This window comes from Equus quagga, chromosome 4 (genome assembly GCF_021613505.1).
Source record: "Equus quagga isolate Etosha38 chromosome 4, UCLA_HA_Equagga_1.0, whole genome shotgun sequence".
NCBI classification, from domain to species: domain Eukaryota; kingdom Metazoa; phylum Chordata; class Mammalia; order Perissodactyla; family Equidae; genus Equus; species Equus quagga.
In genome coordinates this window covers 132,736,974-132,759,248 of record NC_060270.1, presented here as the reverse complement: position 1 = coordinate 132,759,248, position 22,275 = coordinate 132,736,974, and the positions used below count along the sequence as shown (strand labels likewise).

The following is a 22,275-nucleotide window of genomic DNA, read 5'->3' as shown; positions in this document are numbered from 1 at the left end:
GGTAAACATTTTTTAATCTAAATAATGCTCAGTTATCGGATCACCCATGACTTAGCCATTCTTCTACTATTTAGATTCTTTACTCTGTTTCACTATTGAATGGCTTTGTGCTTAAAACTTTCTCAGGAGAGGGTCTCTGAAGTAGGTTTACGGGTCAAAGTATATAAACATTAAGGCTCTTACAAGATGGTTTTGAACACCATGCCTTTCACATCTTGCGTTTGGCTTTATCTTCACAGCAGGTTTCATTAGCCTTCCTTACACATACTACAGGGTCTTCTGCCTTTTAATTGGCAAGGAAATCACCAGGAACTGAATACATACTGGAGGGAGGAGATAAGCGGAGTAATCGAAATCAGCTCCCAGGAAGAAACGGAAGCTTAGTCTAGCTGGGCTTCTAGTAGCACCCTCCTTAATTTGTGTTATCTCCTTTTAAAGTTGCCTAGACCTTGACTTACACAAGTGTAGAAACTTAATGCTTCCTTACTTATGGAATTGGGGGGGGGGGGCATAAATTAGGTTAGATTCATATGTTTCTAGAAACCACTGAGTTTCTGGTAATTGTTAATAACAATTTCAAGCAACACAGCTTTTTCTAATAGCTGTGAAGGGGCGTGAGCAGAATCATGAGAAACAGATAGTCCCTGCTGTTGCTAATGTGCCATCATGAGGAAGCTAGTTTATTTTGGGCTAGGCCCAAAGGCCTGCGGTCCACTGGGGTCCACTGAGGTCCATTGTGGCCTGGACCATCGTATCAGTTCTGAGACTGCGAGACCTGCGTGATCCTCACTCTCTAACCTGGGCCCCTGGAATCCTCTGAATCAACAGTATTGAGCCAGGCTGGGTGGTCTGAAACCTCTGCAGGCCCAGCGCCCCCTTCTGGACTCAGCCAGAGCCGGGTCGCAGCACAGTTGACTCAGGAGTGGCCATGACGTTGCCATTCTCAAGAACAGGCTAGTGGAATGTGAAACCATTTCTGACAGAGGTGCCAGCTTTCCAGGGGCCTTGGCCTGCTTCCGCCCCTTCACAGACTCGAAGACTCATAAATGTGCTCTCAGTCCTCACTGCTAAAAGATAAATAAATTCATTTTTAAGCCTTCCCTCAGAGCACCTCCTTTACTTGGTCCCTGCAGATATTTTCTGATGGGTTTTCTAGCTCCTCCTCTCCCTCCTAACTTGTGGAAACTAGCTGTGTCGTCAGAGTCTAACCAGAACCAAGAAGAGAGGGGGTTACCTCAGAGACCCACTGGCTGAACTTTTCTGTTTTTACAGCCTGAGCCATACTGGCTTTCTGCTTTCTTAAATAGCACATTTAAAGACTGGTTTACGTCAGCTCGAGGTCTCTTAGGATCCCTGAATTTTTTCCTGCCATGTTTTCAAATAGCCAGTCATAATCTATACTATTTATAAAGTTTGGGTTTCCAGCTCAAGTGTAATATTTATGAGTTTCCTCACAATTTTGGATGATAAGATTACTGTTTTGTTAACCCAGTGGCCAGTTGGCTTACCACTGAGTTCATATTTATTCTTGGTGTTGTTATCACAGATTCACTTTGTAGAGAAAGAGGCTTAAACTTAGCCTCCTTATTATTTTGTTTCTTTTAAATCCAAGACATTGCAATGCTCTTTGTGTGAGCCCCCCAGTGCTATGGAAATGCACTCCAGGTTCAGAAAATGTCCTATGAATTGCTGTAATCTCAAATACAGTAATTTTCTCAGGCCCAGAAAGATTATAGAGCATCTCAGTCACCCCCAAGTTGAACAAGAGTGTTCATGTTTTGCAAATAAGATGGTTGAAAAGTCTGCTTGCTCCCTCCTATTTTCTTTCTCTGTGTTCCTACTGCCGACACCCATTGTCAATGGGGGTTGGAAGTAGCTTTAATCCCAAACCTTCTATTTTTTTCACCCAAAGAGAGTCTTGGCAAATACGATGTGGTAGGAGGAGACCGTGGGGGAAGAAGTGGGGTCATGCAGTGCTAGACTCTATATACAACTTCATAAATGATTGATCAACTGAGGAAAGAAGCAATTCTGGGATTTTGGCAATGACAAGAAATAATATTGAGTAGTCCAGATAAAGGTTTTGTATAAAGCAGCCATTTCAATAGCTTGTTTAGGCAGACGACCAAGTCAATCCTTGGAATGAGTGCCAATTTTTTATTGTGCCAGTAGAAGCCTATGGCAGCATACTGGCTGTGGACATTGGATTTATGAGTGTAATTCAATGTGAAAACTAGCATGTGAATGCATGGATGGTGTAAATGTTGATGATAAGCATGAGGATATACTAATTGGAAGCAGTCTTAAAAGAGAGGAGGTTATAACTGGTTTGCTTTACATTATACATATCAAACTGTATCCTTTGATTTATAAGTTTTTACAAGCTTTATGTGCAGAACTCATTGCTTTCATCATGCCGCTTCTTTGGCATGTATTCTTAGCTATAACTGTGTTTCAAAAGAGCCATTCCATTTCTGATTTTTACAAGGTAGATTGAGGTTGATCTCTGTAGAGCCATGTTATTTTCCAGTAATATTGCAGACCACAGGCTGAATCATGAGTTTGTACAACGAGTCATGGTATACGCTCTCGGTGTCTCTCTGGCCCCCATTCCCCCCCGACCCCGAGACATTTATGCAGAATTGCCTATCTGAGCGGTGCTGCATATCTGCCTCATCCCTTGGACTTGATATGTTTAGGACCAAGTTTTAAATTGGAAAGGAAAGTTAAGTCTAAATGTAAGTGCCGGTTTTGAATGACTTGCAAATTGCTTTGCCCCCCACTTTTTCACATTGTCTTCTTAACTAACAAAGAAGCATCACTACAGGGTGAGGAATACTTAGAGGAGTAGAATCCAGTTAACGTCTCCTGTGAGTGCTGTGGAGGGAAGATGAGTGCTTCCCCCTCCTTAGGAAACGAGGAGCAAATTCTCAAAGGTTAAAGGAAGCCATTGAAGTTACAGACATAAAAAGACCCACATACTTTTAAAAAAACAAAAACAAAAAACAACTCTCCGTGTTTCCTACCCTCATCTCTACTGCTTTTTGTGAAATATCAGGGAAAAGTTTCAGCTTATCAGTCGATTGAAAGGCATTGCTGCGTGGGGTAAATAACATGGGTTTTGAGTTAGACCTGGATTCAATTCCCTGATCTGTCCTTTATGGGCTGTGTGAACCCGAGCAAGTCACTTAATGGTTTACTGGAGGACTGATCAAGGTGATCCATGTAAGGCCTTATGTACAGTGCTTGGCTCATAGTAAGTGCTTAATAACTTTGGCTGTCAGTGAGAATCTTCATCGTCATCATTTATCACTACCACCACCTCATTACCTATCATGGCAATCATTGCCACCGCCGCCACCACCATCATCTCCCTCTCCTGGCTTTCCTCCTACCTCTCTGTCCACACCTCAGCCCCCTGTGCAGACTCTCTTCCTCTTCCAAACCCTTAAATGCTGGGGTTCCTGAGGCTTATGTCCTATGCCATTTTCCCTTTTCTCATCACACACTCTCCCTGGGCAGTCTTATCCACAGTGGGGGCTTCGTGTAGCAGACATTGCTGATGATTCGCAAAGCCATTACTCTAGCCCAGATCTCTCTCCTAAGCTTCAAACATTATATTCATCTGTCCGCTGGTCATCTCCCCTTGTATGTCCCAGCAGCACTTCAACCCAAAACTCAACACATCTTTCCCTCCCCTGATCTTGCTTCTTTTCTTTGTTTCTTATCTTAAAGAAGTCATCACCATTCACCCTGTTACCAAAACTAGAACACTGGGTGTCATCTCCGACTCTACCCTTTTCCCTTCCTCCACTGTTCAACCAATGAATTGTGTCCGTTACACCTTAGATTTCATGTGGATAGAGACCATAGTAGAGCTGCAATCTCCCTGCCTAGCACAGGGCTCAATAAATAATTATTGAATGAATGAAGTAATAAAGATGTGAATGAAATTCTTGAATACACCCACTTCCTTCCATCTCCATTGCCTCTTCTCCAGTTCAGGCCACCATCAGTCCTTACCAACTTAATAATTCACAATTTTGAAATCCTATAGTTGAAATATGCTCATTGATCTCCCTCACTGATATCTTCTAGGGTTGCAATCCCCACCCTCAGCACCACTGTGGTTCATTTTCCATACCGGAACCAGAGTGATTTTTATAAAACCCAAGAATTTGATCATGATCATGCCTCGTCCCTGGTTAAAGCACTTCAGTGACTGAATAATTATCCTCATTTGATGGTCCTGGTGTACATCTGTTGTCCCAGCACAATTGTCACCCTCAAAAATGTCCTAATTGGACATTTCCAGCCTCATTGCTCCTCATTCCTTCCTCACCCCTACATGCTGCTCTAATATTATTGAACTTAAAGTTTCTCAAATTTATTGTACTCACTGCTCTCACACGCTCTTCCTTCTACCTGGAAATTCCCTTCTCTCTTTTTCTGGCCAACCCCTACCATCCAGGTCTCAGGCTAGACCTTCTGTTACAGAGGAGTCTTCTCTGACCCCAAGTTGATGAAAGGTAGGTTTTTGTGTTCCCACAGCATCTTGCACGTCTCCATCCCAGCTCTTACCTCACTGTTTTCATTGCCTGTTAACTTCTGTGGGTTCCCCACTAGCCTGTAAGCTCTCTCAGGTCAGTGACTGCCTCTGCTTGCTGCACAGTTGAGTACTGGTGCTAACCCAGGGTCCTGCGCAGAGATGACACTCAGCAAATGTTTGGACAATGATTGAAGTAAAACATTTCATGATATTAGAATGATCGAAGTACATGTGTGGAAAAATCTTACTACACAATAAATCTTCTGGCAACATTCCCAGTTTGTGGCTATAAACAATATATTGTCTTCTTGCCTCTGTCCATCGTGTTTGTGATCATGGTGGAAATGATTCTCTGTTCCTTTGATGAAAAGTTCATTCTAGGACAGGGTTTGGAGTTGGTACACACTGTCAATTCCAGGAAGTCTTGCAGGTGATAATGTTGCAAAACAAAGCAAAGAACAGATGTTTTCTAGCCTTTTCAAGCACTTTAGGCTCCTTTTATTTCAGCTATGTAAGGCAGATTGGTTTTAAAGTTATTTGCTTTGAAGTTAAAATTAAATTTACTGTCATCATTCTAGCACATCCTAGTTTGTTTAAGTTCTAAGTTCTATTCTCACACTAACAAAAACAAACATAAAATGTCTCATACATCCAATATAATTATTTATATTGCATTATTTGCAAACTTGAAGTTGTGTGGTATTAGATAGTAAATTTTACTTTGTTATTTCGTCTGCCAACGAATCTGAATATTATAGTATTTTGTTCCACGTGCATTGACTAGAAAGGAATTCTGGACCTTTCTAGGGGTCTGTCGACACCATTCTATTAAGTGAAAAGGAAGGTTGATAGCTTTTTTCCAAAGAGAAATAGCTTAGTGTTTTTGTAATTACACAAACAATATACATTCACTGCAAAAAAAAAAATCAGGAAAGATAAAGAAGAAAATAAAAATTATCTATAATCCCACTTTTAGGTTACTGTGTTAAACATTTTAGGGTATGTATTTCTAGGCTTTTTTTATGCATATATTGTCATGTCAATACAGATTTTTTTTTTTTGCAATGAAAATGGTATCATTACACACATATGGCTTTAAAATGTATTTTCCACTTGACAAGTTTGGGACCTTCAGGGAGAAAAATGGACAAAGTAGATTTTTAGGGAGTTTTGCTTTCTGGGGTATTGAGTAGCGTAATTTCCCCTTCGCCACCCCCATTAAGAAAACTTCTATCATAATCTGTATTACTCTGAATCAGAGTTCATTTGAGGGAAGCAGAAACCATGCTAGCCATTTTAAGGAGAAAAAGATTTGATTTTTAAAAATAGACAGTTACAAGATTGTTGGAGGTCTCGAAGAGGGGACTGGAGCTGGACCTCCAGAAATAAGGCTGAACTGATGAGCCGGACTGCCAGGGCAGCTGCCCCTTCCCCCATCATGAAGACAGAGAATCAGAAAGCACCTCCAAATGGCTGCTCCGTAGACACCTCACCCTGGTTAACATGCAGGGACAGACTTGTCACTGCCACTATTGTTGGCCCTAGAATCATGCAGCATCTGCTTGACCCACAGTGCCAAAAAATGGACGTCTTGCTTCCCTACCTCACTAAGCTAGTAGGCTATACGCAGGAAACTAAAAGACAGACAAACAAAGTCTCCACTACTGTTCTCGCTATCGGAAATCACAGAGATCTCCTCAGCCTCACTTCTGTCTTCAAAATTTCAAGTTAGTGCATCTACTTAGCAGAACCTAAATCACATCTGGAATCCTAGCTCAAGGGAGTATAGGAAATGCAATTTTTAGCTGTCCAGCCTCTGCAGTATAGGGTAGCCCAAACCCATCAGTCAGGAGGCTGGAGTAGACATTGAATGCCGCCATATTCACCACACATCAAGGCTTTGGGTATTGGATTTTCATTCCTTTTCGATACATCACTGTACAAGGAAGAACTTAAAGGATCACTTCTCTGAAGGGGTGATATATACCACTACAATTTATTTAACCCATCCCAATAGCTAGTTATTTACTCTTTTTCTATTTTATAGGCAGTGTATTGATTAGTGCTCTTATCAGAGTCACTGGGAGCCTCCATGTTGCTAAACCCAGTGGTCAATTGTCAGGCCTCATTTTACTTGACCTATCAGGGCATTTGATATGGCTACCTGTTCTTTCATTGAAACTCTTTCTTCACTTGTTTTCCAAAACCTCATGCTCTCCTTAATTTCCTTCTCGCTCACCTGCTCAGTCTAACTTTCCTTGCTGGTTCCTCCTCATCGCTCCAACTCTCAATGTTGGGTGCCCCAGGATTCAGTCCTGGGAAACAGTTTCCTCTCTGTTTACTTCCTTGCTCATCTCATTTAACCTTTTGGCTTTAAATACCCTGAACTCCACACCCATGTAGCCAACAGCTGCCTGGTTAACATGCACTTTTGGATGCTTTATAAACATCTAAAACTTAACATTTCCAAAACTGAACTTCTGCTCTGCCCCACTGCGTATAATCCACTCACAGTCGTCTCCATTTCAAGTCATGGAACGTCCATCCTTCCGTTTGCTTAGGACAAAAACCTGGGAATCATTCTTTGTTTCTCTCTCTCTCTTACATTGATGTTCAATCCATCAGCAAATTCTGTTGATTCTACCTCCAAAAATATCCACAATCCAACTACTTCTCTCCATCCCCACTGCTCCCTGCTGGTCCACACCACTGTACTTTCTCTCTTAGACTAAAGCCCCAGCTCCTCAATGGTCTCTGTGCCCTCCCTAGAGTCCTGAAAGTTAAAACATGTCACCCCTCTTCTCAAAACACTCCAGTGAAATTCCACCTCACTCAAGATAAAAGTAAAATCCTTACAACAACCCACAAGACTCTGTATGACACCACCACCCGTACTGCCACTATCTCTCTGATTTCCTTTCCTGTCATTCTTGTCCTTACTCACTTTGCTCCAGTCTCCTTCATATTCTTAAGCACACCTATTCCTAAGGGACTTGGCAATTGCTGTCCCCTCTGCTTGGCATGCTTTTCCCCCGGATATACACAAAGCTCTCTCATTGCCCTCAAGACTTTGCTCAGCCATCACCTACTCAGTAAGACCTGCCCTGATCACCTTATTTAAAATTGCAAACTGCCCTCCCCTCCAGCCCTCCAAACCCTCCTTCTCTGTTTCATTTTTCTCTGTAACACCTACCACTTTCTAATTAACTATAAAACTTCTTTCTTTTATTGTCTGCCCCACCCTTCCATGGGAAAATGTGTTTTTTAATATATTGTTTATTATTGAATTCTCAGTGCATGGAACAGTGTCTGGGCACATTGGTTATCATTCATCAAATATTCATTGAATGAATAAATCTCTTTATGTGTATGTTGTTATGCACTTGGCTAATTATTTATTGGGAATTAATTCCTAGGGTCAAAGCTAGGCACAGATCACTCAGAAAGGTTTTAACAATTTGTTCTTTCACCAGGAGTCCATGAGAATGTCTTTTTCCTCATAGCGTCCCAGCATCCCGTCCTGATCACACTGTCCTGTCTGTCCTTGAACTCACCATGTTCGTCCCCACTTGCATTTTCACTGACTGCTCCCTTCTCCCAGACTCTCCTGTCATACCTTTACTGGTTTAATCCTTCTTCTTATTCACATCTCCCTTTCACTGTCACTTCCTTGGAGAGGCCTTCCCTGACCATCAGCTAAAGTAACTTCCCAGTCACTCCATATCACATCACCCCATTTTATTTTCATCTTAGCATGTGTCACTCCCAGGTATTTTCTTATGTGGATGCGTATCAGTGTGTCTATGCTTTCTCTCTCTAGAATGTAAGCTCTGTGAGAACGGGAGCTTGATGTGTCTTTTTCAACACTATCTCCAGTAAATGTGTGTTTCCTAATGGAATAAACCCTGGGTACTGTAATTTTTTTCATTATTACCATCTGCCAGGTAAAAAGTAGATTTAACATGAATTATTTTTCTGGATTGGTGGGGCTGAGCATTTTTTCAAGTATGAAAGCCTTTTTTTTTTATTGTTTCATAATAGTTTACAACATTGTGAAATTTCAGTTTTACATTATTACTTGTCTGTCACCACGTAAGTGCTCCCCTTCACCCCCTGTGCCCACCCCCAGCCCCCTTCCCCCGGTACCCACTGAACTGTTCTCTTTGTGTGTTTGTTTCTCTTCCACACATGAGTGAAATCATATGGTGTTTGTCTTTCTCTGGCGGTGAAAGCATTTTTTAAATAGCAAATGCTGAGATGATCTAGAAGTTGAAATATTCAGTTAACGTATTTGTTTTAGATATGCTCTATCAGATTTCTTATATTGCTGATAAGTTTCATAATTTCTTAAGTTTCTGAAGCATCCTTTCTCATTTATGCCAACATTAGTATCCATCAAGTAGGATTCCTTTTGCAAATTGCCCTTACATGCTGTTTTCTTTTCGTCTCCACAGCTTTTGGAGAGAACCAACAGTGGTTTTGAAGACTCAGATTCCGGTGCTACCAAGAGTCCGCTCCACTTAGCTGTAAGTGAGATGCTGTGGGCAGCTTTGCCTGTTACAAAAAGAACCTAAATGTTTCTAAAACCTGGCTGCTCTTGACATGTAAGCATAGGAATGTAGTCAGAAGTAATAAAGAAAATAGTACATGGGTAAATGTGCATTCTGCAGAGAGCAAGGCAGCCTTGACTTCTAATCCCAGCTTCACCCGCTGGTGACCTCACACACGTTACCGACGCTGTCTGAGCCTTGGTTTCCCCATCTGTAAAATGACGGCAAAGGAAAAGAGATGATTTGCATAAAGCCCTTACCACGGTGTTCTTAATACATGATTGGTACAAATTTAAACAATCTTTAAAATTACTATTATCTAGTAGTTAAATCAATAAACTGAGGAAATTCAAAGAAAACATTTCAGTTTAAGAGATTTATTATAGACAACAATACACAAATATTCAACCTACAGATAATCCAGCACCACATTAAAAACTTGTGAGAGATTTAAGCACAAACTCGTGAAAGCAAGATGAGCACATGCATATTTGCAACTCTGCTCTTTCTGCCTGGGCTTGAAATCTGGCTCCCACAGGAGGGTTCAGGCTCGGAGTCTCGTCCTGGAGGGAAGGGAAGAGGAGGTGTTCCGTCACCAGTAAAGCTTCCTCTCCATGTCCCAGTAATTGAAGGGAAATGCAACAGTTCGGCGGCGATCCTCAAACCCTCCATGGGGCGGGGGGACCAAGCTGGGAAGCTCACCCCCAGTCTGTGTCAGATCGTGTTCTGCTAACAGTTGGCAGTCAGGAGCCGTTTTCTAAGAACCTCTCTCAGATTGGCAGCCACAGCCAGCAACAGCCAGCTCACCTGCCCAGCTGGCTGCTGCCTTGTGAGCCTCAGTCCACAGCCACAAAGATGGTGTTTGGATGCACCCAGAGGCTGGACGCTGGGAAGCGTGGGAAGGGGCTGGGTCTCTATGTGTAACTGTTAGGACATTCCACTTAATACGATGCACACGTAAGCACTTCGTCAATGTCATTCTGCCGAAATACTGAGATGGAGATTTTGGAGAGCAGGTAGGAGCATTTTATTAATGGGCATGCATAAGCGTTCAGGCAAGGTGAGAGGGGACGAGGCCATCCCCCAAGGATGTGGAGCCCTCCCTCCATTGCCTGTCTCCTCCCATACTCATCAGCACATTTGCTGACACTCCATTCACACATCCTCTGCCACACACACCAGCGTATCTACTACACACCCACTGTCACACACTCTCACACACACACACTCACATACATACATTTTGAGTCCAGTGAAATCAGGCTAAAATGTGCATTAATTTTTGTTCCCGGAGATGAACTTAGAGGGCAAAGTGGATGGATGGTGGGATATTCATATATATAAACCTTCATACCAGTTGGCTCTTAGTACAGGTTGCTCCCTGGAATCTCTGCCCAGCCGTCTGCCATGTCTGGGGTCGTTACCCCAAAGCTGAGGGTTCACAAACAGCGCGAGCTGTCCCAGCGAGGCCTAGGTGGAAGGTTATCTCAGAATCCTCCTGGCCTCTGAAAGTGGCGTTGATTGCATTGCCAAGTCTACTGCTAATCTGAGAGGAGACTTGCTTAGCTTCCAAAAATTCTATCATCTCTCATTCTTTTTTTTTCAAAAATTATTGTTGAGTGCTTACTGTATGCTAGGTGCCCTGGGTGGTATGATATTGGAAAGGGTTGGGCTTTGACAGTTCTGCGGCTGGCGGGGACCTAACAAGTACACACAAAGAGGAAGTCCCAGCCACCAATCTTCTCATTAGCAACTCACCTGGACATGCTTTTCCCACCTGTAAATTAAAAGGAGTCAGTTAATTAAGAATCCCCAAACCCTTTCCAATTTGATAATTTATTTGTTTGTTGTGTGATCTTGACCAAGCACCTAACCTCTTGTGTCTCAGTTCCCCCACCCATAATATGGGAGAACAGCAGTACCTCCATCCTAGGGCCCTAGCGAGTGATGTGAGCTAATGCACGTAAAGTTGTTAGAACAGTTCCTGGTACGTGTGTGCGATCAGCTGGCTTCATAATCACTATTATTCACATTAATATTGTTCTTTCATTCAACATAGACTGACTGTGTATGTACTAAGCACTGTTCCAGGAGCTGGAGATGTTGCAGTAAACAAAATCCAGCTTCTGTCCCTGTAGAGTTTCCAGTCTAGGAGAGACAATAGGCAAGTCAATATATAGCGTGACCGACGGTAATAGTGCTGCAAGTGCTAGAGACAGATCAGTGGGGTAGAGGATTGAGATGGTGGATGGGACGTATTTCACAGAGCAGAGAATCTTACATTTGAACCAAAACCTTAAGAGCTGGCCATGTTGATATCTGATCGGAGAGCATTCTGGGTGGAAGGGCAAATTCCCTGGAGTAGGAGCATCCTTGGCATGTTCCCAGAACCACAAGGAGGTCCCGTGGCTGGAGCAGCGTGGTGAGGGGAGAATGGTGGGGATGAGGTCGTGGAGGGTGCAGGAGTCGGGGGAGGGCCTCGTACTCCATTGTAAGAGCTTTGACTTTTACTCTGAGCAAAACAGGAAACCGGTTGGAGGGTTTTGAGGAGACAGATGATATGATACGACGTTTGTTTTGAAAGGATCACTTTAGCTTCTGTGTTGAGTTTAAACTGTAAGAAGCAAAGAGCATAAGCAAGATACCCAGGCAAGCAATGAGGATGGTGACTTTGATGGAGTAATAGCAGTGGGTTAATTCTAAAACTACTTTATTCTTGCCCTCTGAATGCTGACACTTTAAAAAATATTATTTGCTTCAAAACCCCACAAGTATGCCCGTTAGCCTCTCCAGGGGCCTCTTCAGCAATTAACTTGATGAAAACCCAAGGCACATGATTTCTTCCCTGGAAGCATTCTAGCAATGAAATAGAACCAGATGCCCCCAAACCTTGACTGCCACTGGAAACCTGACCTGCTTTGAGTTACTCTTTCCTGGCTGAAGGATTCAAGTCTCCAGGGTTATCAGCCCCAGTGAATTTCATAAGCATTTCATCTACTTGAAAAAATTAAATCAAGAAACAAGGGTATGCAAATGAAAGGCTCCAGCTGTCAGGATTTCCAGATGGACCTATTGTTTCATGGATTCTGTTGAGATCCCGAATTCTGTCTCCTCGTTGCCCCCAGCTCCTATCCAAAAAGTTCAAAGTAATTAATTATTTTAAAGAATTATTTGTTACCTAATGAGGTTTTTTTGTAAAGATATTTCATAAAACAAATTTAAAATGTTTGATTGCTACCTCTGGTGAAGGCTTAAATTAGGTTGTCTATTGGAAGCCAAAATATTACATGCTTTTTGAACCAGCATATTTGGTTTTATGTGTGATTACTTCCTCCTTTAGTTATTTCAGAAATTATCTGTGGAATTACCCACTAAAGACCTGGTTTAGGATGGGCGTAAAAGGAGAAACAGGACAGTTTTCATCGTGTGCTACTGACATGAGAACAATCTCCTTTCCTGACTTGAGTCTCTTTCAGAGAGTTTAAAGCTTTATCATATACTTTTTCGTGTACTCCAAGAACCATATTAACTGCCTAAAGACAGAATCATGCATCTAGCCACAAAATAGAATTCCACATTATACAGTAGTTTGTTTCTAGGGTTAAGCTCTGAAGGGTGAATGTAAATGACAATTCTTGTATTATTACTGTTCCCCTCAAATTGCCCTTGAAGTTTAGTATACATAGTCTTATGTCTTCCAATTCTGTATAGTTACGCTTATGCATACCAAGATTTGAGAGCTGCGGGCCAGACTACAGGAAGAGACAAGGGGATTCTATAGGTAAATCTGGCCTTTCAATCATTCTATCTTTAAGAGAATTTTCAAGTGCCTGGTGTGGAAGAAAGTAAGGACTGGAATTCTGAAGCTTTACTAATTTCCAGCAGGGTTCACTCCATTTCATTTTAATATTCAGCCTCTTTAACTTTAACACATGCTAACGAGTTTACTTTTTGTTGTGAGGATTAAAGGAGAAAGTGCAGGGATCTTTTACAGGCTAAGTCCTTACCCTGGTGCCTGCGAGGTGACCCTGTGGCTCTCAACAGTGCTCGCTCCTTCTCACTGGCCTCCCTCCTGCACACGTTTCACTGTCCCCTGTGTCTCCTCTTGATTAAATCTAAATATGTCAGCCTTCGTACTTTGTAGATATGCATGCAGCTTATAAGTTGCCAATTCTGTTTTCCTAGACCCTGGGAGAGCTGGCTAACATCTCTGCCTTTCCGTGTCCTCATTGGTAAAATGGGAATAACGGTAGAATCCAAACCATGGATTGTTGTGACAATTAAATGAGGTGCTACATGTCAGTGCTGCCTGACATACAGCAAGCGCTCAATTAAAGTTAGCTACTGCTTCAGAATTTAGGGTAGACTCAACGCTTGCAATCCTCTGCCGGTACGGTTTGTATAGCAAGTACAAATCAGAGAAGTAGACATACAAGAATTTATTTTCCTGTCTCAAGAAAGGCAATGTGGGGGCTGGCCCGGTGGCATGGTGGTTAAGTTCACACCCTCTGCTTTGGCCGCCTGGGATTCTCCAGTTTGGATCCTGGGTGCAGATCTACGTACCATTCATCAAGAGTAATGATGTGCTGTGGTGGCGTCCCACATACAAAATAGAGGAAGATTGGCACAGATGTTAGCTCAGTGACAATCTTCCTCAAGCAAAAAGAGGAAAGTTGGCAACAGATGCTAGCTCAGGGCCAATCTTCATCACCAAAAAAAAAAAAAAGAAAAGAAAAGGAAGGTGATGTGTGTAATAAAAGAGCAATAGTCTAGAAGTTAGCCAAGAAGAATACCTCCTTGCCTCATAGTTCTGTCAAATCACTTTATCTCCATATTAAGTCTTCTAGAGAAGGGGTTTAGGTTTCTGATTTGATATTTGTTATTCTCCACGAATATCACATCAATCTATACTCCCACCAACAGAGTGTAAGATGGCTTTTTTCACCATGTCTTAACTAATCCTGGACATGACCAAACTTAATCACTGCCAATCTGATAGCTGAAAATCGTACCTTAAAAATGTACATATTTTTCCATAGGTTGATTGGCCTTTTATATTTCTTTTTCTGTGAGCTGCCTTTTCAGGCCCTTCCCACATTCTCCTAGTTTTTAAAAATGGTTTGTAAGAGCTCTTTGTGTTTTAAGGAAATTAGTCGTTTGTCTATGCTAAGCCTTGTTTCAAATAAATTGTGCCTTGAGTAGTCACTGCAGTAGAAGCACACGGTGCAGGAGACATGAGGGTACAGACTTGCCACCATCCCCTTCTCCCCCTCCCAGCCCCCATATCCTTATCCCTTGTCTCGTTTTTATTTTTATGTCCTTTGCCTTGTGTGTGTGTATACATTTTTTTATCTTATAGACTTAATAAAAATTATCTTTCTGGCTTTTAGTTTTGTTTTTTGGTAGTATGAAGACTCTTATCCTTAACATAGCATAGGAACTCAAAGTAAGTCTGAACTTGGCACTGGTGCATGGAATATATTTCCATAATTGTTTCTATGTTTTCATTATAATCAATGGAAGAAACAAAGGAGACAGGAGGAAGCATCCACGATGCTCAAGATATTACGCAAAGCCTGTGCAATTTTATCTCTTTTCATCTTCCCTGGGAGGCAGCTTTTGTTGCTCTCATTTTATAGATGAGGAAACAAACTCTGAGTGAAATTAAGAAACTCGCCAAGTCACGTGCTTAGAAATTAGTACAGTGCTGGACTGTAACAGAGGGTCCGTATGCCTCTGTTGAATTACAAAGTCCACAATGTTTTTAACAGTTTCTTCCTCCAGGTTTAAGAGAAAAGTCTCCTGAAAAAATATTCTGATTATGTCAATATGTTTAGAACTGAACTGACAGATATAAGAATATATTAATTCATACAGCTCCTAGTCTGTATTAGATTATTTGATCCATAGATATAAATATAAGAATACATTGATACATTTAGTGCCTTATGTATTACTTTTAATTAGTGGAGCGAATTATTTGACAAAAGAGAAAGAACATGAAGAAATTTATATGTAACTATGAGGTTTATGCTTTATAATGTTTCAGTCTAACTCTCTGGTTTGCCTGTGTTTCACTAATTATCCCAAGCATCTTTCTGATGTGTTCTTTGGAGTGGTCTCCATCTGTGACCTTGGAAACTTAGCCCCTCATGTGGATTGTTGTGGAATTTGAGTCATTGATTTCTTTTTTGCAGGCCTACAATGGGCACCATCAGGCCTTGGAGGTCCTTCTGCAGTCGCTGGTAGACCTGGACATCAGGGACGAGAAAGGCCGCACTGCTCTGGATCTGGCTGCCTTTAAGGGACACACAGAATGTGTGGAAGCACTTATCAATCAGGGCGCATCCATCTTTGTGAAGGACAATGTAACCAAAAGAACCCCACTTCATGCCTCAGGTAGGTCTTGTTAAGAGTCTGGTTACCCTACTTTTGTGGCCTACTTATAAGTTTGTGTAAAAGGATGTCAGCGTCTTCTTCTCCTAGTTTTTAAAATATGCTTTCTTTCTTTATCAGATATACTCACACTCTTCCAAAATGCTTTTGGCCTACTATCCACTTGGAGACGATTGATGTTCTCTGGCCACACAGGCTCTGGCCTTCTTTAAAGACTTTGTTTTTTCAGATCAGTTTTAGGCTCACAGCAAAATTGAGAGGAAGGTACAAAGATTTCCCATATACTCCCTACTCCTACACATATATAGCCTCCCCCTTTATCAACATCCCTCACCAGAATGGTACATTTATTGCAATCAATGAACCTACATTGACACATCATATTCACCCAAAGTCCATGGTTTACACTGGGGTTCACTCTTGGTGTTGTACACACTCTATGAATTTGGACAAATGTATAATGACACGTATCCATCATTATAGTATCACACAGAGTATTTTCACTGCCCTAAAAATCCTCCACGCTCCATCTGGCCTTCTTCTTAGCTCAGAAGAGAGGGCAGAACATTTGACCAAAGGCTGTAACAAAATTCCTGAAAAAAAGGCCAAGGTGTAATGTGATCTTCAGATAAGTCACATAGAACAAAATCATACAGCATTTTAAAGCATAAAGTTATTGATATTTCAGGGCTATTTCATAAAAGGAGTCATCAGATAGCAATCTAATCAGTATCTCATTCTGCCAGCCTAAATGCTGCTTGTTAGCTTTTGCTTAGCTTGATTCTTGATGCATCAGGTGTAAAAATAGAGACTCTTAAAAAGTGCATGTATGTATCAAAATGTAAGTAATTGCCTTTTCTGGGATTTTTCTTCAATGCACATGAAATAAAACTGTGTCAAGGCACTTCCAGACATATGCACAGACATAAAGGTAATGCGGAAGAGTCCTTAGCTCTGCTAAGGCATAAATACCTTTGGGATCAGGAAATTCAAGGACCAGCCTTTGATCAGGATGGTAGATAAAGTCTTATAAGGAGAAATAACTGTCTTACACGGTGAAATGATGGGTGTATTGAGGAAGGAAAGGTGTGAAGACAGTTTTGAAAAGACTTTATAATTCTTGTTACTTGGGAAAATTTTCTCAGAATGTTAGACCTTGTGGAAGTATTTCCATCCACATCCCTGAATTTCCAAACCACTGAAGAAAAACAATATAGAAATCAAAAAAACATGGTGTTGTCTAATTATCTGGAAATGATTGTTCCTGGAAAAAACTTGAGCCGTGAGGTCAGCAATGGTTGGTATGGTTAAATTACAAATTCTTATTTCCCATCACGTTTAATCTTTTTGCTCCCTAGGCATTCTTGGTATTATTATAAAGTTCAAATTTAGTTCTCTTTTTAAAGGTTAGTTGCCTATTATTAGGGCAAGCATCCTGCTTTAGTTATCATGTACTTCCTGACAATTACAAAGGGCCTTTTTGATTGTGGAAAATCGCCCTTGTAAACAGATAAACAATGAAAAATAATCATTGTCGCTCCTTTACTGTGATATAGGTTATGGGTCAATGGAGCCCCCTAGTGGTCAAGATGACTCACTCCTTTTGGATTTCCCTCCTGTCATTCATGAAAGAGGCACAGCAAGCTGTGGTTTGACTGTTCTCCACAAAATGTCTTCTGTACAGAAGCTGTAGCCTGTGCTTTGAGGATCTGCTTATCCAGAACCTTTTCCAACTCACTCGAGAGGCCAATTTTTTTGTTTCAGATCCTGTGAGGAGCAGGAGCCAGGGTGGATCCTAGAGGTTTTGGCGCAGATAGTTGCAATGACAGTTGTGGTCGTTGAACAGCATGAAAAATGGCTGTCTGTCACTCATAGCCAGGGAGAGGCTGAGCTGAGTCTGAGACAAAGCTGGACTCGGCAGGGCGCAGCTAAAGGAGATGTTCACATCTTTTTGCTAGAAGGCAATTGGAAAAAATGTAGCGTGTTAGAAGCCAATGAGAATTCTAGTTTGGCTATACTTTTACCATAAGGGGGAATTATATCTACCTGAGGGCTATTAGCTAAGTTCAAAAAGCTACTGTACAAGCCTGCCCCCTACCCCCCCCCCTAAAAAAAATGCTACTGTAGAAATTGATTTGCTCTCCGGCATACTGGGTGAGTGAGATGAACTTAGACGATTTCCCCCCCTTTTTCTGTCTAGCCAAAAATCAAACGTCCTTGGAACTATTATGATTATGAGTACTTAAAGAATATCACATTAATATAGAAAGAGGAATCAATCAAAATACGTTGTATCTGCACTTTCATCAACCCATCACTGTGGTATTTAGCTGCCACTCCTCTGCAGTCGTTTCCTTTTAAGCATGCATTAAACGCCTTGCATATTCTACCAGTAGTGACAGATTTAATGTGACTTTCAAAACAAAACAATAGCAACAACAATACACTGTCTGTATTCCAGTCCACAAAATTTCCTCCTGAGATACATAAACGGAATGTTGCTGACACTGGGCTGAACGCAATGGTCTACCGTGTGGGCATTCTCCCTGTAGTTAATCTGAGTGGTGTCTATGAATGTGAGCTAATTCTAACATGTATTGTCCCTGAAAAATGTGTCGTTGTTCAATTAGCATTCTCTCACGACCGGCACGAAATAAAACGGACTGTAAAACGCAGCTCTTAGAAGCGCTTTATCAACCTAACAGAGCTGCCTCTATTCCCTTCTCTCTCCACATCCACAGTGAGGTAAATGCAACGCATTTGATGGTGTTCTCATTGTTCAGAGAGGAGAGAAGGTCACGTTTGGAATTTTAAACATATTTGTTCTTATCCAGCTCCCTGAGCGGAAAGCCATGTCTTTTGTAAGACTGTGGGTTCCGTTCAACAAGCTGAAGGAAAGTACCTCACCCCGGGGCATTCTCATTCTAGGTTTGCTTCCCAGCCCCGGTGGCACCGCAACCTGAAAGAAGCACCTTGCCTGGTGCGCACATGGCGTGCGCACGTGGTCCACCCCAGTCGTTCACGGCCAGCCCAGCTCTGGGGCCGCATTTCCTGCCCCTGGCTAGCCCCCAGTGGTCCGCTGCGGCAGCCAGGGCAGGGTGAGGCCTGGGAAGGGGCGAGGAGGGGCCGAGTCAGAGCTCGGCAGGGGAGGGGAGGGAGGGGAGAGGAGGGGAGGGGAGGGGCTGGGGCGAAGGAGATGGAAGAGTGGGAGGCCACCGGAGCGCCGCCCGCCGCAGGCCGGAGACGCTGGAGGGCAGAGAAAGCCCTGGCTGTGGTTTGAGGAACTCTGAGACTGAGTCCTCCTCCAGCCACAGGGGCCATCTGGGAGTCTCCTGAGAGTGCCAGTCAGTCGATGAGCAGGAGCCCGCGGCTCAGTACCCCTTTCCGGCTTGGGGTTTTGCTTTAAATCACCGCTAATCAGTCAGAACTATTGCTGAAATGTCTCCCTCAGAATGTAAAACGACCAGGAAAAGGAGACAAAACTTGTTTTCTCTTCCTTCCCTCCACCCCTCCTCCCATCCCATTCCTGCTCCTCTTTTGCTCCTCCTCTCCCGTCTCCTCCCCCTTCTTCCTTTTTAACAAGGGCTGGAGGCAGGCTGGACCAGGATAGTTGTATGGAATGGGGACTCTCTTCGAGGAACAGAAAGGGTAACTGGCAAGTGGGGAGAGATTCTCAGTCCCATCCAAGGAGATAAGAAAAGATGTCACATTCAAGAAAAAATCCTCAATACAGGAACCAGGAAAAAGTTAGGTGAGGACCAAAGTGCCCTGAGAGGAAGAAGGCGTCAGGTGGATTGGTGGCATAAACATTGGAGAGAGCTGTGCCCAACAGCTGGTGTGAATTGGAAACCTGGGGACGTCCGTCACCAACAACTGAAACCACTGATTTGAACTCCAAGTAAATCTCACTTTGGAGGGGTGTGTGCATGGTTGGTCTGTTAAAAGAATGTCCATTATTTTCCTTTTCAGTAATTAATGGTCACACACTGTGTTTGCGGCTGTTACTAGAAATTGCAGACAACCCGGAAGTGGTTGACGTGAAAGATGCCAAAGGACAGTAAGTGTCTCACGCTTGGCCTGGGGTTGATGTTTCAATCACAACAGGTAACTCATTAGTGTCTTAAACAGGGAGGAGGGCTGACTGCTGAATTCTAGGTTGGGGGTTTGTATTTGGGTGAAATTCGTGCATGAGGGCTCTGGAATAATGAGGTTGCTTTGTGCTGGAGTATATGTCCAAGAAAAGTATGTGGGCCATGTGCGTGTATATCTTGGTGAAAAAGAGTCAGCTTTTTATGTCTGTGGCCATGTGTCCTAGCCTTTTTTTGTTTAATATTCCTTCCTTTGTTCCTTCTTTCTATCCATTTTTACCCTCTTCTAAAGCTGCTGCATTACCGTTTTTTTCAAATAATAATGGCAATAGGACAGACCTCAAAAAGTTCTCTCTATCATAAAAATCCTTCATATTTTTATCCTTCCTGAATCTGTTTTTCCGAAGTATTTTCCATCTGTTAGCCCATTTCCCCACCCAGTCTTCTCTTACAAATAGGAAATGCAGAGCAGAAAAGCACTCATGACTCATCCCAGGTAGATGAGTGAGTGTTGAAGTCAGACTACAACTCCCCCTCCTGGGTCGCACCCTCTGTTCGTTCCTCTTGACTTTTGGACTTTTCTTAAGGCAATGAAGCTTTGCTCAAATGAAATCTCGAGCGGAAGTCCAACATAGAAAACTACGGAACTAGAACTATTCTGATAGAAGCATCAGAATAAATACACTCACTTCTATATACACAGACTCCCTACTCAATTGATAGTTAGTAAATGCTACATAGCTTTGAGAATGATGGGATTAATGTGACCATTCTGAGAAAGAACCTTCTCCTGCCCCACCTGTATTGATCATTCCACTGACACCTTTCCATGTGGCCGTTAGAGACCAGAACACATAGCTTGTTCCATGCGGCGTATAGCAAGCTGGGGACACTCAGAAAATATTAAGTAATTGTTAAGAGGGGAGAGAGAGAGAGAGGTGTCCTCCCACTGGAAGTGATGAGTATGTTTTTTAATCTTCTTTTTAAAAGCCTAATTTCTTTCTTTCCCTAGAACCCCACTGATGCTTGCAGTAGCATATGGACACATTGACGCTGTCTCATTGTTACTTGAAAAGGAAGCAAATGTAGATGCTGTTGACATCATGGGATGCACAGCTCTACACAGAGGGGTACGTGCATCTTCTCAGCTTTAATCAGGCAGTTTTGTATTGAGCTTGTCTCTTTTTTTCCCCATATGAATTTTTAGTAAAAAGATTTGTTTCCTAAGGTAACCAATTAACCTCAGTTAGTGAAAAAGAAATTACAAAATCTTTTGCAAAGGTGAAATAATGGCAGGTAAACTTAGGTCCTGCTCTTGCAATTTCATGTTAGATTGTAATCATAGATATATGAACTCCTACTTTTGGTGGAATTGGTTCTGCTTTCTGATTACAATATACATGCACATCATAGAAAATTTGCAAAATATTTTTTAAAAGCACAGAGAAGAAAGTCACAATCACCACTAATCCTACCTCCTGGAGATAACTACTTTTTGGTATATGTATCACCAACCTTTTTTTCTCTGTATATAGATTTGTTTTAAATTTTATTTTGTTTTTGTTTTTGAGGAAGATTAGCCCTGAGCTAACTACTGCCAGTCCTCCTCTTTTTTGCTGAGGAAGCCTGGCCCTGAGCTAGCATCCGTGCCCATCTTCCTCCACTTTATATGTGGGACGCCTACCACAGCATGGCGTGCCAAGCAGTGCCTTGTCCACACCCGGGATCTGAGCCGGCGAACCCCAGGCTGCTGAGAAGCAGAACGTACAAATTTAACCACTGTGTCACCGGGCCGGCCCCTGTTGTAAATTTTAAAAAGAGAGAATACGGAAGACACTATTTGGAACCTGCTTCTGTTTCTCTTAATGTGTCAAGGACTTTTTCCATGTCACTAAATATTTTTCTGCCCCATCATTTTTCAGTGTGCCATTACTGTGTGCAGGTGTCATCATTTATTCCAATGATTATGTAGTTTTGAGTGACCATGCTATTTCTCATTGCTCTTTATTGCAAATGTTGGCCCATGTATTTCCTGCTGAAGTATGTATTCTGTGGGCAATTCTTTTACACATCTGCTGAACTGTTTTTTAAAGCATGTCAAATAAACTAACTGAAACAAAAGCAGAAATCATAAAATTGCTATTTGGGGATGGTGCCAAACACCATGGTCAATGAAAAGAAGAGGAACTCTGAGTGGTCAGTGTCATACCCATAGTTCTTATTTCTTGGGTACTTCCTGTGGGCCATGTAACAGGCTGGGAGCCTTTGCATGCCTTATCTCATTAGTCCTCTCAACAACCTGTAAAGTCATTATTACCAGTCCCATTTACAGGTCAATAAAATGAAGCACAGGCAGGCAAATTGACTTGTCCAAGTTTTATAAGGGGAGCCAGGATTTTACTCCCATTTTCCTGATTCTAAGGCTGATGTTTTCACTATATCATGATACCTTTTACGGTTATGTTTGGAGAGTCAAGACATGTCTCCAGAATGCTGGTGTTCACACAGACTTCTCCATTATGGATCTTGCTGGGGTTGTTCTGTTTCTCTCCTCTGGAGTGGGGTAGAGTCGGCTTCCCTTAAGGTCCAGGCATATGTCCACTTACTCTGAGCCAGCCTCACTTAGGCAACTGCTTCACTTCCCGAATTTTCTGCCATTTTGAGAATTGTTTTGTGTTTTTAATTGCAATGC

General features: G+C 42.2%; 1 protein-coding gene across 8 annotated transcripts in view; it reads left to right on the top strand.

The window, feature by feature from the left end:
• The window catches only part of LOC124238283 (serine/threonine-protein phosphatase 6 regulatory ankyrin repeat subunit B), a 291,103-nt gene that overhangs the window by 245,350 nt on the left and 23,478 nt on the right, over window positions 1–22,275 (top strand). For all 8 annotated transcript variants that reach the window (XM_046659052.1, XM_046659045.1, XM_046659051.1 and 5 more), the window contains 4 exons: window positions 9,004–9,075; window positions 15,297–15,498; window positions 19,465–19,552; window positions 20,596–20,713. In XM_046659052.1, the coding sequence (XP_046515008.1) occupies window positions 9,004–9,075; window positions 15,297–15,498; window positions 19,465–19,552; window positions 20,596–20,713 (480 nt within the window). The remainder of the gene's footprint in view (window positions 1–9,003; window positions 9,076–15,296; window positions 15,499–19,464; window positions 19,553–20,595; window positions 20,714–22,275) is intronic.